General features: G+C 36.5%; 1 protein-coding gene across 1 annotated transcript in view; it reads right to left on the reverse strand.

The window, feature by feature from the left end:
* Positions 1 to 251: 251 nt before the first annotated feature.
* Positions 252 to 16,107, reverse strand: part of RPS6KA5 (ribosomal protein S6 kinase, 90kDa, polypeptide 5) — a 73,692-nt gene continuing 57,836 nt past the window's right edge. The window contains exons 12-15 of the mRNA XM_008570127.1: positions 12,879 to 13,070; positions 4,948 to 5,107; positions 3,427 to 3,590; positions 252 to 2,093 (exon numbers count right to left, since the gene is read on the reverse strand). Coding sequence (XP_008568349.1) covers positions 1,854 to 2,093; positions 3,427 to 3,590; positions 4,948 to 5,107; positions 12,879 to 13,070 — 756 coding nt within the window. The 3' untranslated portion in view covers positions 252 to 1,853. The remainder of the gene's footprint in view (positions 2,094 to 3,426; positions 3,591 to 4,947; positions 5,108 to 12,878; positions 13,071 to 16,107) is intronic.

Here is a 16,107-nt window from a genome sequence, read left to right on the forward strand (position 1 = left end):
AATATAAATATAACTAGACATTTTCTTAATTATTATAAATCCATGCCTGATGGAATCACATTTTGTAAATTATCTATAATTTGGTAATAATTCACAGAAAATTTCCCATCATTATCAGAAATGACTGAAAGCTAGGAGTATAAAACTTTCACTAACTCAATGAGAATTATGTAGCCATTTGGGCCAGTGAAAAGTATAAAAAGTTATTCCCAATAACCACTGTGGACAAAAATGTGAACAGGATAATACAATAATTTGAAAATATTTTAATATCTGCCATTTTTGTTGACTGTGCTATTAATATATACATTGATTTAGTAATAAATATACTACTATTACATAGATTGCAATATTTTTAGTATTCATAACTGGTTGAAATTAATGCTGCTATTACCTCAAGAAAGGAATAAATAAACATCATGCCAAAATTCCAAACTAATGCTTAAGAGGTTATCATTAACAAAGACTATAAAATAAACATGTTGGGCATTATCTTTTTAAGCATGATTCCTGTAAACACGGCAAAGATCACTTTTCTCAGTCCTGACATTTCATGTGATGGCTTTAAAAGAAAATATAACATACAAATCCTATCCCTTTTTTTTTTTTTGCATAGGGAATTAATGAATTGTATTTGTAAATGCAGCAATCTTTCAATGAAATGTCTTCATCATATAGCACTTGTTTTCTGTATGAATTCAGAACTTTTGAGCAATAAAAGTGCTCTGCATAAGTTTATAAAATATGTTTTCTGGATTTAAAATTTAACAGAAAAATTTCAAAATGAGTCATAGGTATGATTCTAAAATATTATGTACATAATATATGACTACAGGAGGAAATGTCTCACTGTAGTACAACACAGTGTACAAATATGAAGCACAGTGTTTAGTATAATTTCCCTTTAGGTTTTCCTCACACTGCTGCATAAGTGGCTAATGACTACATTATACAACATGTCCCATTCTACTTGTTGCATACAAAGTAGAAGAGGGATGTGAGGACAAATTTAAAGTACATAATGGAAAAAATGATAGAAATATAGTACATATGTTTTACACAGTGCACTTCATAAAACAGTTTGCTTTATTCATACTCTTTTATAAAGTGCAATATTACTAAAACCAAGAAATATGTACCTTAATATTTTGCAATAATCATTAAAACAAATTGCCAGGAAAGAGCAGTGCAAAATTAAAAACATACATAGCTTAGCATGCATCTCATATGGATCCCAAATACAGAGTGTGGGACCTTAAGTTCATGTATCTTTTTTTTTCACTTTTTAGAAAAAGATTAATAACAGGTTATCATCATATGTAACCTTAAAATAGAAACAATAAGTTAAAATCCTCTCTCAAGAAATAAGTATATTCCACACATAAAATTTATTACAGAACCTTTTTTGAAAACAGAGCTTTTTCTCTGATAAATCACTGTTCAAAAGGTGTAAATCTCTTAAAAACCCACTGTCCACAAGGCAAAGCAAAAGGCATCATCACAGTACAAGTCAACTCTTGTTGGCAGACATCCGAAAAACCTGTGACTTACTTTGTAAGCAGTTCAAATCTAACCAGTCCCTAATTAAAGCTACAAAATCCTTTGCTCTTTCAAGAGTAGTCCTGTTGGCATCCTGCTAGGCTGCTAAAAAGTATAATGTGCTCTATTCACAGTAACATTCTCTGTCCAGTGCTTTTGGACAAGGATAACCAAACGGTTTTCCTGAAAAAATTCACTGAGGCAGATTCCAATGGGACATATTTTTAGAAGCACAAAACATCGCCTCAGGCATATGCTGAGGGAAATAAAGGTGCAATGGATCACTGATTACCTTCCTACCATTCCTATGCTGCTCAGTCGGAGAACTGGAAGAGGGTCTCTGGGTTATTGCCGTCAGCAGGATTGCTGGTTTGCAGCGTCTTTGTGGGTGTAGTTTTACCATGAGAATGAGAGGAGGAAGAATGGGAACTCTCACTTGAGCTGCTGCGTGTCTCCGTACTGGTGCTAGTCTTTTTCATTTTCCTTCTCTTAGCCAAAGGGGCCTTATCAACATTCTGAAGGCAAAACCCCTCTCTCTTGTATTTGTTAAAGGCCTAGGGGAGAAAAAAAGGGAACCCTTGTCAAGGTAAAAGTATTGAAGTTTTCTTAGCAGTTATGACTTACAGAAGAAGATAACTTCCTGTTGGCAAATATAGCTCCAAGTTGTTTTGGGAACAAAGCTTTTAAATCTTTTATAGCCAAACCTCCTGACAGAGGAGAAAAGATCACAGGAAATTATTTCTGAGGGCTCTGTTGAAATCAAACCAGCTAAGCTGTCCAGGAGTCATGATTCTAAGAAATCTTTTGAAGAAGTTAGCACTACATCCCAATAAGAAACCATTGACTGGAAATTCCTGAAGAATGTCAGTAATCTAAACCCCCCACCCCACCATACTTTTTACTGGTTCTGTGTCTAACTAAGGTTAAAAATTCTGACCACAAAGTCTCAGCACAGAGCAGACTTGATCTGTTATGGGTCCTTGCTCTCCACTTCCAATTCAGTGTCATTTGGTTATATCTTGGACACTTAAAAAGCACAGAGAACCTTAGCTCTACCAATCTCACCCTGGCTTCCTTCTCACAGCAGCCTGTCTTTACTTTTCCTTAGCCTTGGGCAGTACTTCTGCAACCTTGTGTCATATGTCACTGAGAAGATTTGGATCACCTGGTACAAATTCTTGCAGTTCATCTCTCTACACCTCGACATTTCCTAGTTTATTAATTTTTTAATCCACTCCTGCAGTTGAAGAAGCAGTGCTATCCCTTCTCTTTCCTCAAGGTAATCCCTTCAGAGGTAATTTTATTTCTCCCTAACTCACCTACTCCTTATGCTAATTATCTTAATGTACTTGTATCTGCTTGGCACAAATGTGCATAATCTACAGTTACTGCCATGTGGTTGCAGCCTTTCAAACACAGAATCTATACTTAATACCAACAAACTGCCTTCATATTCCTCAGTCTCTAGAATATGTCATGCACTAATGGTTCTCGAATAAATCAAGTTTCACCTATGCCTTAGGTCCTAATGCTTATTTACGTTTTTAAAGACGACGATTTAGTTTGAGAGAAAAAAGTTCTATCATGCATGCTTTTTCATTACCTACTGAAAATTTTCAACTGTTCAAATATTGTACTACTGTCTCATCTCACAAATTCATTCTAAATATCAAGTAAGTATTTTGTAGTTTAGCAGTGACTCTGGTACCCCATGCACTTTCTGTTAATAAAGTATTTATAACATGAAGTGTTTATAAAGATATACCTACAATTAAAAGACACATTATTTTAAACGTATCACTAAGAGTATGTGAAGCTACAGAGTAAGAACATCTGATGATGATTCCTTCTAAAACTGCCTAACATGTGGAGAGTGCAGAGCCTTACATGGAAGGTAGCTTTCACACAGGTATGCACAGCAGCTCCTGAAGACCCTAGAATGTCTGGGGTCATCAGAGGATTTGAGGACAGCTGACTGCCATCTTGAAGCCATTCATTATACCTCAAACCAGACATTTTAAGCCTTTTATTTGGATCAACTGTGAGAAGTCCTGTGGGAAAAAACAAGATATTTTTATTTTATGATTTGTCATTTTAAACATTGTTTAAAATCAACCTTAGACCGAATCTCAATTGTTTCTATGACACGATAGTTTCTATAAGGTTTCAACCTCTTCTGAAGATAATTACATTTTCATATGCATTTAAATCCTCTAGATGCTAATAATAAAGTTACAGCAGCCTACTTCTAGGTGGCTGTAGGCTAACTGGACTTTCATTCAGGAGAAAACAACTGCTCAAAACAATGACTCTCACTGGTGACTTGGTAAGCTCCAAATGAACAAAGAGCACCCAGGTCTACTTCATTCATGTACCAGACATTTACCTTCCACAAGTCAGGGAGTCCAGGAAGGCACTAGAGATACTCAAAGAGGAGCTATCAGGAGATACTTAAACAAAAAACAGTTATTATAATATCAGAGTACTAGTGCAATGGCAAAATACACAGGCACACTATGTTAGCAGGCCCAGGGAAAGGGCTTAGCCTAGGGAGTGGTGGGCACCTGGAAGCTTCCAAGAGATGAGTCCTGAAGGATGAAGAGAAGCTGGCTAGATGAAGAGGGTTGTGTAGAGACCTGGAGGAACCCAAAAGCTTGGCACATGTGAGGAATTCGAGTATTCTGCAATGGCAGAGCAAGGGTGACAAGGAAGTAGAGAAAGACAAGTCTAGGTCATTAAGAGCTTTGAATTTTGAATGCTACACTAAGGGGTTTGACCTGAAGCTAACCAAATGATTTTTAACAGAAAAGAGGCCTGATCACATTTAGATACTGGAAAACTCACTCTGTCGACAGATGATGGACAGGTAAAGTGAGAAGAAGTGAGATAAGTTGAAAGGATACTAGAGGATTTTAAGAGAAAACTGATGACAAGCACTAAGGCACCAGCATGTGAATGGGAAGAAGGAGATCACCGGGAGAGCTGCTAAACCTGTGGAACTTAGCAACTGGCTGTACAAGGCCAGGCAGGTGCAGGTATCAAGGGTGACGCTTAGGTTTCTGCTTCAGTGATCTGGCTACTTAGCAGTGCCACTGTCCAAAAGAGGGGAGACAAGAGGAAGAACACGTTTGGGGAAAGGATAGTAAAAAAGTGTAGGTTTGCTTCAGATGTGTTTGATTGAGATGCTAATGGGAACCAAGTGCTAATTCACGCTGGAAAAGTGGATAAGATTACTAAGAGAGAGTGCTCCAGTAAGAAGAAAATAAGGCTGAAGCAAATAGCCTGGGAACCTTTTTAGAACACACATGGATTCCTGAGTAATTAACAAACAAATATGTATCTAATGGGTATAACTCCACTTCCATCACTACACGTCACAGAAAATGTAAACTTTCATTAGATTCTTACCTTGGATCAAATCTTTAGCCTCTTGAGATACGTTCTTCCAGGCTTCTCCTTCAAAGGAGAAATCCCCCTTTTTAATTTTCTTCATGATTTCCACTGCACTGGTACATGTCAAACTTCTGTCATGAGATTGGAAGGGAACCTGCCCTGACAACATTGTATACTATCATAAAGAAAAAAAAGAGTAACAGAACAGAATGACTGCCAAAATCACTGTCAAAGCCACTCTAATAATCCTGTTACTAACTTAATCAGCATAATTTACCAACTATTATAACTAGCATTATTGGGTTTAAAAGACTGAGTTACTTCTATTACTGAAGCAACTAGCACATTTTAAAGAGTTGTAAATAAAGTGGTATGGCTTATTATGATATCAAGATTTAAAACCATTTTTAAAACTTTTATTTTATTTTGAAGAACAAAGATAAAACAACTTAAAAAAAACCCAAAACACCCTGTGATGGTTAATTTTAGGTGTCAACTTGATTGGATTAAGGAATACCTAGACATCTGGTAAAGCATTATTTCTAGGTGTGCCAGAGGAGATTGGCATGTAACTCGGTGGAATGAGTGGGGAAGATCCGCTCTCAATGTTGGCGGGCACCATCTAATCAGCTGGGGTCCAGGACAGACAAAAAGGCAGAAGAAAGGTGAATTCTTCCTCTCTCTCTCCTGGCGCTGGAACACCCTTCTCCTCTGCCTTTGGACATCAGAACTCCAGGCTCTTCAGCCTTTGGACTCCAGGACTCACTACTGGCCACCTGGGTTCTCAGGCCTGTGAGTTATACTGTTGGCTTCCCTAATTCTGAGATCTTGGGCTTGGACTGAGTCACACTACCAGTATCCCAGGATTTTCAGCTTACAGACAGCCTGTTATGGTACATCTCAGCCTCCGATCATGTGAGCCAATTCCCCTTCTCATCCATCTGTCTCTCTCCCTCCTATTGGTTCCGTCACTCTGGAGAACCCTAATATACTACCTAAATCCTTGATATGGAAGGAAGGCTATGACTAGATCCGACTCAACCAGAGCCCATAGTCTGGGAGTAACTGGTCTAGATTATGCGGCATCAGTCTCCTTCCTAACTGATTCCACGGCTTCCACCTGCCCCTCTTCCACTCCTTCCCTCCTTTACCCTCCATGCAGACACCAGATGAGAGTTAAATAATTTAAATCTCATCACAACATCCCTTTTTCAAATTTCTTCATTGGCTTCCTTCAAGCTCTGACTCGCCTCCTTTTCAGCCTCAGCTTCTGCAGTTCGGCATATTCCAATCTCACACTCTGCACCAGCAGTTCCTAGGCCTCTGTGACTTTGCATATGCTACCTAGTCTCCTTAGAATGCCATTCTTTTTCTCCAGCTGGCAAAGTCCCACCCATCAGGGGTGTAGCTTTCCAGGACGGGTAACTGGGGTCTCTGTCCTCTGTCATACCTTACTCCAGAGAGAAGACACATGGCACAGAAAGGGGAAATAAGCTTCAGAGTCAGACAGATCTGGCTACAAACAACCGCTTTTTCAATTCCTAGCTTTGTGACCTTGGCAAAGTAGTTAAACTTTCTTAGACCATTTCTTCATGTACAAAATAAAGGTAACAAGTGATATTATAAAGAGGGTGACACAATCTAAGCCCTCTTGCTATAACCCTACACAGTTCTTTTATTTTCTTCTTCCTGCACCTCCTTCTTTCTCAGACTGATTTTTTTTTTTGGGGGGGGGGGGACCGGTAAGGGGATCGTAACCCTTGGCACAGTGTTGCTCGCACCGTGCTCAGCCAGTGAGCGCACTGGCCATCCCTATATAGGATCCGAACCCATGGCCTCGGCGCTCCCAGCGCCACACTCTCCCGAGTGAGGCATGGGGTCGGCCCTCAGCCTGATTTTTTAAAAATCGACTTTTATTTAGGTAAAACATGCATGCAGATAAGTGCGAAACACAAGGTGTACAACTTAATGACATCACAAAATACTACCTGAAACCCAGAACCCATATCCAGAAACAGAACATTCCCGGCATCCCAGACACTCCCTTTTTATGGAACACAAAACCTGATGGAGAAGGAACTGCTATGGGAATACTCATCTGAGACTCAAGATTCAACATTCTGGCAGAGATATCTGGAGCCAGTGCTATCAGCCTACCTGAAATGGCTCCTGGAAGCTTGGACACAATGATGACTTAGGGCAAGTTAGGTGGGATGCTGGAACTTCCTTGGCATACCACTGAAGAAGTGGTCAAAATCATCAGTGAAGGGAGTGTTGGAGGAAATGTACCATGTTAAGACCTGAGAACCCACCACCTGCCAGTGCCCTCAGGGAGGGTTTAAAGAACATTCCTGTCACAGAGGCAGTAAGAAACACACTGGTTAGAAGAGGACTACAAAGAGAAGCCTGATGGTTGCTGTTTTCTGTAGGCCAGGGCTGATGGTGGAAGAAGTTGCCATGGGACTGAGCTCTCTAGCGTCAAAAGGATGATGGCATTTTGGGACAGCAGAAGCCAAGTGGCATCACATAACTATCACAGGCAATAAAGCAAGGCTGGGAGACAGTCATGGTGCCTTGATTTTGAGGGATCTATGACTGTGGCTAACAGGTCACAGTGTTTACAAGGGCAGGAGAGATGGACACATAACTAATGTTGCTTGACTTACATATTTTCCCCTGAGGAATAGAAATAGAGGGCTGACAACAGTTACTAAAAGAGGGGAGTCAGTGTCCCTTACCCAGTTTCTGTATCTACATCAGTTCACAGATCCACGGATCTCGATTGATGGGGAAGATTTATTTTCTCTCTGATTGTTCTATCCATTATTCAAAGTGAGGTACTGAAGTATCCAACTATTATTATATGACTCTACATTTCTCTTTTCAGTTCTGCCAGTTTTTGTTTCATATATTTTACTGGTCTATCATTAGATGTATAAATGTTTGTAACTGTTATATCTTCTTGCTGTATTAAACCATTTAATATACAATGTCTTTGTCTCTTGTGACCTTTTTGATTTAAAGTCTATTTTGTCAGATATTATATAGCCACCCTACTCTCTTTTGGTTACTATTTGTATGGAATATCTTTTCAACTCTTTCACTTTCAATTTATTTGTGTCTTTGGATCCAAAGTGATTCTCTTGTAGAGAGCATATGGATGGATTATGGGTTTTTGTTGTTGTTGTTGTTTTTAATCCACTCTTCCAATCTCTATCTTTTGATTGAAGAGCTTAATCCATTTACATTTAAAGTAATTATTAATAAGTAGGAACTTATTGTCATTTTGCTATTTGTTTTCTATATGCGTTATAGCATTTTTGTCCCTCATGTTCTGCATTAATGTCTCCTTTTGTGTTTAGTTGATTCGCTGTAGCGAAAAATAAAAATTCCTTTTAAATTTCTTTTTGAATATACTCTATAGCTATTTTCTTTTTGGTTATAATATCCTAAAGTTAGGGCTGGCCAGTTAGTTACAGCATAGCTTTGTAACACCAAGGTCACAGGTTCAGATCCCCAAACTAGCCAGCCACCAAAAAACCAAACAAACCATCCTAAAATTACAATTCTCTAACTCGAATTTACACCAGTCTAACTTCGATAACATACAAAACTTCTGCTCCGTTAACAATTCTATCCCTACCTCTTTTGGTTGTTGATATCACAAAATTACAACTTTATATATTGTGTGTCTGTTACAAACAAACCAATAATTATTTGAAATGCATTAGTCTCTTAAATCATGCAGAAAACAAAAAGTGAAGTTAAAACCGTTGTTACAATAATACTAGCTTTTATAATTGTCCATGTATTTACCTTTATTGACACCATTTTTTTTCATATGGCTTTGATTTACTGCCTAGTGGCCCATCATTTCACTCTGCAGGAGTCCTTTGAGCATTTCTAGCAGGGCAGGTCTAGTGGTAATAAACTTCCTCAACTTGTGCTTATCTGGCAATGTCTTACTTTCTCCCATAATTTTGAAGGACAGTTTTGCTGGATATGGGGTTCTTGGTTGACAGATTTTTTTTCTTTTAGCACTATGAACATATCGGTCTACTGCCTTCTGGCTTCTAAGGTTTCTGATGAGAAATCTTATTCATATGTTTGTTAGGTTAGGTGTATTAAATGCATTTTTGACTTATGATATTCTTAACGTGATAATTTCAACTTATGATGGGTTTATTGGGATGTGACCCCTTTGCAAGTCGAGGCACATCTGTATACACATTCCTGTTGGATATATTACTGGGATAGAAATTGCTGGATCGTTTGGTCTGCATATGTTCAGACCAAAATAGCAGATACTGCCAAATAGTTTTCCGAAGTCTGCTCTGTGTCTTAAATCTACCCATTTCCTAACATGTACATTTGAGGCTAAAAATAAGAAAGCAACCTTTACAAATATAGTTTTCTTGCTTTCTAACTTGCCACAGGTTATGGAGTGGAAAAATTAACTCTCCATTTTTGGAAGTACTCAAGAGGAGACTGTGATCAGCGACTTTGTAGAAAAGATCCCTTTTCTGGAAGAGGTAGAATTAAACAAACTTTAGGCTCCTCTCAACTCAAAGATCTAACAATTTTAGTTGATTATCTAGCAGTCAACTTCTGTTAAGAATAATTTTGTGTCTGCAAATTGTTTGCCAGTGGTGCAGCAAAAGTATAGGTATACATCTAGATAAAGATATATATCTAAATACATATATGTGTGTGTCTATATATGTATTAATACGTCCACATACAGACATATACATAGTCATGTGCCACATAACATTTCAGTCAACGATGGACTGAATATACAATAGTGGTCTCATAAGATTATAATGGAGCTGAATGTGTAGTAGATTATACCATCTAGGTTTGTGTAAGTACACTGTATGATAATATTCACACAATGATGAAATCACCTAAGGACACATTTGTCAGAACATATACCTGTCGTTAAGCAACCCATGACTATATATGGAGAGAGAGAGTATGCACACAAGAGAATTAGAGAGAAAGAAAAAGCAAATATGGAAAAAAGTTTGATGCTCACACTATTTTATCATGTATCTGTAAAGGCAAGAACTTCTAAAAATCATAACCACACCATTATCATACCTAAAATATTAGCAGTAATTCCTTTGTATCATTCAATATCTCTGCAATGTTGAAATTTCCCTAACTGTGTTATATACATTGTATGTGTGTGTGTGTGTATATATATATATATATATATATATATATAAAATTACACCTACATAAATTACATTTGGATTTGAATTTAATAAATAGAACTTAAATTAGAAATTGCATAAATCTGGATTCAAATAAGTTGCAAACATTGTTTCTTAAGTTTTTTTTTAATCTACAGGTTCCCAGTTTATCTTTTCTTTCAATTTACCTGCTGAAGAAACTAGGTTATTTGTCCTATAGAACTCCCCAGTCTGGATATTGTGATTGTACTCCTGTGGTATCACTTAATCTTATGTCCCTGTTTTTATTAAAAATTTGACAATTATATCTAGAGGGAAGTGTTGCTTCCATCCATGCCATTACACAAAGTTATTTCCACGGATATGACATTCCAATGCTCTAAAATATCTCTCTGCATGTCTAAGACTGTCTTTTAAAACTTTTAAAAGATTGATGGTCATAACTGGCCTATATTTAAAGTAAGTTCTTTTTCACAACAGCAAAGAAAATTATTAAAAATAAGAGGCTCTTTTTTATTTGGACTAATTTTTTTAGGACAATGCCGTTAATAAAAATGTTATCAATTTAAGTCCTTATATGAAATTCTCAAATGTACAAAAGTTAGTTTATTTTTATTAAAAATAATCATATTCATAAATATGTAAGTTTAGTTTGAAAATTATAAATGACTTAAAACTGCTGTAATGAAAGCCACGTAAAGCTTAAAAATAAAAGAACTATCCTGCAAGTGACTAGCCATTGCGGGAAAACAAACTGATACCAAAATAAATACCAGATGGAACACAGATTTAAGTATAAAAATAAAATATAATAATTCTTGAGGAAAATTTAGGAGAATATTTTTATAATCGTGGTTCGGGGGAAGGGATGGAGTGACAATCTGATACTAAAGCCAGATACCATAAAAAAACAGACTGACACATCTTACTAGATAGAAATAAAAAAAAACTTCTCTATTTAAACCCCTCCAAAAAACAAAATTACAATAAACTATAAACAAAGTTTTCAAACAAATGGCAAATTAGAAAAAAACAGTTCTAATATTAGTAGCAAAAAAAGGATTAAAATCCTTAATACAGCTTTAAAATTCATTTAAAAAAACCAAAACTCACCATAGGAAAATAGGCAAAGCTCATAAAGACCAATTCAAAAAAGAGAAAGTACAAATGTCCAAATGTGTGAAAAGATGCTCAAACAGAATATTCGTCAAAGAACTGCATGCAAATTATAACAGTGGAATATAATTTAAGATTAAAATTGGTATCCTCCAATGTGCTCCCATACAGTTGACAACATAATCTAGCAAATCTTGTAGAAGGAAATTTAACATACGTTAAAATAAAGATTTGTAGGGCCGGCCCGGTGGCGCACTGCTACAGTGCGCCGCTTGGGAGCGTGGCGACGCTCCCGCCGAGGGTTCGGATCCCACATACAGACCGGCCGCTCACTGGCTGAGCGAGGTGCGGGAGCAACACTGAGGGCTGCGATCCCGTTGCCGGTCCCGGTCCGGTACGGGCGCAACACTGAGGGTTGCGATCTGTTGCCGGACATGAAAAAAGCACTGCTACAGTGCGCCGCTTGGGAGCGTGGCGACGCTCCCGCCGAGGGTTCGGATCCCACATACAGACCGGCCGCTCACTGGCTGAGCGAGGTGCGGGAGCAACACTGAGGGCTGCGATCCCGTTGCCGGTCCCGGTCCGGTACGGGCGCGACACTGAGGGTTGCGATCCGTTGCCGGTCACAAAAAAAAGACAAAAAGGAAAATAAATAAATAAATAAAGATTTGTATACCCTTTTCCTAGGAATCTATCCTAAGGGAATGAGACAAAAGCAAACACATATTTAAAAAATACTCATTTGTGTAGTTTATAATTAGTGAAAAAATGAAAAAAATGCTAACTGCTCATTAGTAAAGAAATGGTTAAATAAATTTCTGAGACTCAAACTACATGTATAACATAATCTCTTTTGTTAAAAAACTCAAATATATATATGTATAGAATAACATTCAGAAAGACACAAAGCACATGCATACGCAGTAGGGAAAGGCTAGAGGGAGAGGGAAAGCTTGCACGATAGCATCTCTGTATGGTAAGATTATGAGTGATTTTTACTTTGTTCTTCATATCTTTCTGTATTGTCTAAAATTTTCCTCCTCAGATCATGCATTACAAATTACATGCAGAAGAAGTACAACTATTCTGAGAAAAAAAAACACCAAGATTTTTCTAGCTTAATGTTCTTTTCTAAACATAACAGCCAAGGACATTTTCTGAAAAGTATGCTTACCATGATGGACTACAAACATTTCTAATTTTATCTATTAATTTGTTAACTTGTCCTAAATAATATTCTTTAATTATTTTTAGTCTGAAATCTCACAGAATATTTTTTAATGGTTTTCTACTAATGAGTCACTTTGCTATTTTCACCTTATATCCAATCTAATATGCATATCTTTTGAAAGTAAACTATTGCTTCTCCTAAAAAAATATATATAACTCTAATTCATATAAAACACAACTAACTTAAATATTTCATAATAAACCAAAATAAAAATTCCAACCTTTTTTCTAAGTAAATTTTAAGAAAGAATATTCTTCAGTCAGGCCTCTAATTGGTTGTACAGAAAAGAAACCAATTTGCCAATTTTTTCATGAATATGAGAAAAACAGTGAAGAGAGAGGTAAGTACAGAGGACACCAAAGAACTGATCAGGTTTAATGGCTCTGTCAAAACAAACTCACCAAAATGACACCCAGGCTCCACAGGTCACAGGACTCGTCGTAGCCGTTATGATTTAAGAGCTCTGGGGCCGCATAATGAAGGGTGAAGCAGGGCGTCTTAAGAGGCTGATTGTCGGGTGGCTTTAGGCGTGCAAACCCGAAATCAATTACTTTAATTTCCAGATTGTCATTTTCATCAGTGAACAATAAATTCTGCAAGATAACCAACACTTAAATTAGCTTCTCATTGAAATGTCATGGGATTTGCTGATTCCATTTAGGTAACGTTATCTCTCTGTACACTGATATTTGATTCATGCAGAGAGAAGTCTCATGGGGAGGGTCTGGGAGCTGGATGTCAATGTACTGTTGCTATTCTGTTTTATACTTTTTTGTATTATTTCACTTTTATAACATCATGTGAAACATTCTTCGACTGCACCATGACTCTTCTGATGTCATACCCCTTGTCTGCCCTTTTCCCTCTGCTTGAATTTTTCTCTACTTCCTCCACCAACCTACCTTCCAACGTGGCCCAGGTACATCTAGCCCTCATTAGAGACACCACCATAACCATTCCGCCAAACTGAAGTTGGAACTTTTTATATTTTCTCCTAGCACTGTTTACTTTTCCTTTCTAGTACTTATCACCTCTGTATTATTAGTTTAGTGTCCTCATCCTCATTAGACCATAATTCCATAAGGGAAGAGACTATTATTTACGACCCTGTCCCCAGGGCCTGGCACAGTCAGAAAATAGGTGCTTTGGTAAATATCTGTTCATTGAATTACATTGTAAATAAAATAGCTATACAACATGTAGTATAGTTTGTTAAAGGGGACATGGTAAAGATATGCATTACATTTCAAAAATACTTTCTTCAAAAGTTAACACTTAAACATGTTTTGATGCTTAGAGATATCATCCCACAAATATTCAGAAAACATTGTTATTTTCAATCATTCATCCACCAAGGCTTCTAGATCACTACGGCCTTACTGTACTATTTTTGTATATATTGCATGCTTAATAAATACTAACTGTACTGATGTACAAATTAGCATCTCAATCAGTATATGAGGCTCTTACCTAAAGTAAGTGAATCTGATTATATTGTCTTTAGACATCCTAACAAAATCTTTTGTGCCTTTATATTCATTAAATTATTCCCAGCTCTTTAATATCATTTGCTTTGTTAATACTATTCTAGCTGAAATAAAAGACATCATAGAAGGCCTCACTGATTCAAAGAAGAAAAGCATTCTAAGTCTTCCACTTAAAAGTTGAAAATGAATAAAGTGGGAGGAAAGAAAAGCAAAAAAATTAACTGAAAAATTTTCTTTAATTTTCTATTATACTATGCTTGGTCCTGAATTTGTGACAACTGAAGTCACAGCTGAGGTTCATGGGCATGTGCTTGGGAGAAGTTTCTCAGCAAATAACACCTGAGCTCCTCTGCAGTGCAAGGCACTGTGCTGCACAGAGCAGTAAATGAAACACACCTGGTCCCTGTCTTCACTGAGCCTGCTAAGCCTTTGGAAATGACTTAATTTTACTCCATGTTAAGACTGGTGAGGGACTGCCTTGATCTTTGTTCCTGAAGTGGAGGAAATGAAGGGACATGGCACTCAATTTAATTTGGTGACTTTAATCCATCCCTCCTGCTCCTAAGCATGTAAAATTGGAACACACTGCTCACTTGCCTCCCTCCTTAGTGGAGAATTACAGACAGTTCCACATGGAGGTGGGTGTGCATGATCAGGAATGGTAGGAAGTAACCATTCAATCCTCTCTATCCTCATCTCAAGTTCTGCCTGAAACTAATTTGATGTATACAACTTTTCTTAATCTTTCAAGAGTATGGAACCAGTTTGAAAAATTACAAAGCAAACTACTAAGAATGTCATCCAGTTTCTAAATTTATATGATTCTCACCTAGAATTTAGGATTTTGCCAATGCAGAAAATGAATTCCACACAACTATCTACTAAAAGATATATAATCAGATCTTAAAATGCTACACAGGAAAGGGATTAAACTTTTAGTTTGGAAATAATATACTCTGCCACTTAAAAGTCTAAGTAAAAGCAATCTTACCAGGAAAATATTAGTTCAAAGGTACATTTTCACGTCTCCAAAATATAGTTTTATTTAGGACTAATTGTAGTAGGATGTCCTAAATAATCTGATAATTCTGCTTCATTTCAAATGACTATTTGAAAGAAAAACCTTAGAACAATTAAGAAGAATTAAGCTACATAAGAACCTTTTTATCAGGAAAGTAGGAAGGCAAACATAAATTCTGCTGGAGAGGATGGCTGCCTCATTTGAGACTCATGAGCTGACAGATGGCCGGTTATCAAAGAATAAAACATGTGAAAATGAATTATATACAGTCATGGAACAGATCTTTTCAATTAAAAGAACTACATGCTTGTTCTGTGTCTATAAAGAAAACATTTAAGCGATGTGCTTTCACATTTAAAAATAGACAGCTAATCTCCAATGTAGAGGGTACCATATTTTCAGTGGGCGTTATGTAGGAGAGTGAGAACTATGAAGAAGGAAGCAGAAGGGAGAGCTATCATAGTTGCAAGTTCATGAAACACAGTTCACTTTGATTAATTACTAGTAATATGAATAATAGTAATAGAAAGTAAATAGAAATTTAAATACTTTAAAAGAATAAATCAGTTATACTTGAATGCACAGAATTCCATTTTAAAAACGTCCTCTTTCTCCAATAATCCAATGTACTTAAATAAAAGGCAAAATTGGTACTTTTAGAAAAATATTCTTCTGTTGTCTAACAAAAAAAAAATCAAATTAATATTTTAAATATATTTGAAAGTGCATTATAATCAAGCAGTAATTAAAAAGAAAGTTCTATTTTGGAAAGAAAATATGTATAATTTTGCATATAATAAAGGATGATTCATTGTTATATTTTTACAAATCATTGGTTTTTGTTTTTCAATTTTCATTATTACTTTGGTGATTTTCTAAAAGAGAGAAATTTTTATATATTTGATCCTAAAAAGGATTCTAGAGTTAGAACCTTCTTTCTTAGCCTTTTGGAAGAAGAAATAAATAAAAAACTGCTTCTTCTGAACTGCTGCACAGTTCTATAAATATTATAGTACATGAGCATAGAAAAGCATATATAAAGATGGTAACTGTTTAAACCAAGATAATTCTTTATGCTCGAGTATTTAGAATGAAAATATACACATTCCTATTCATGAGCTA

Source organism: Galeopterus variegatus, unplaced genomic scaffold, assembly GCF_000696425.1.
Source record: "Galeopterus variegatus unplaced genomic scaffold, G_variegatus-3.0.2 Scaffold571, whole genome shotgun sequence".
Lineage (NCBI taxonomy): Eukaryota > Metazoa > Chordata > Mammalia > Dermoptera > Cynocephalidae > Galeopterus > Galeopterus variegatus.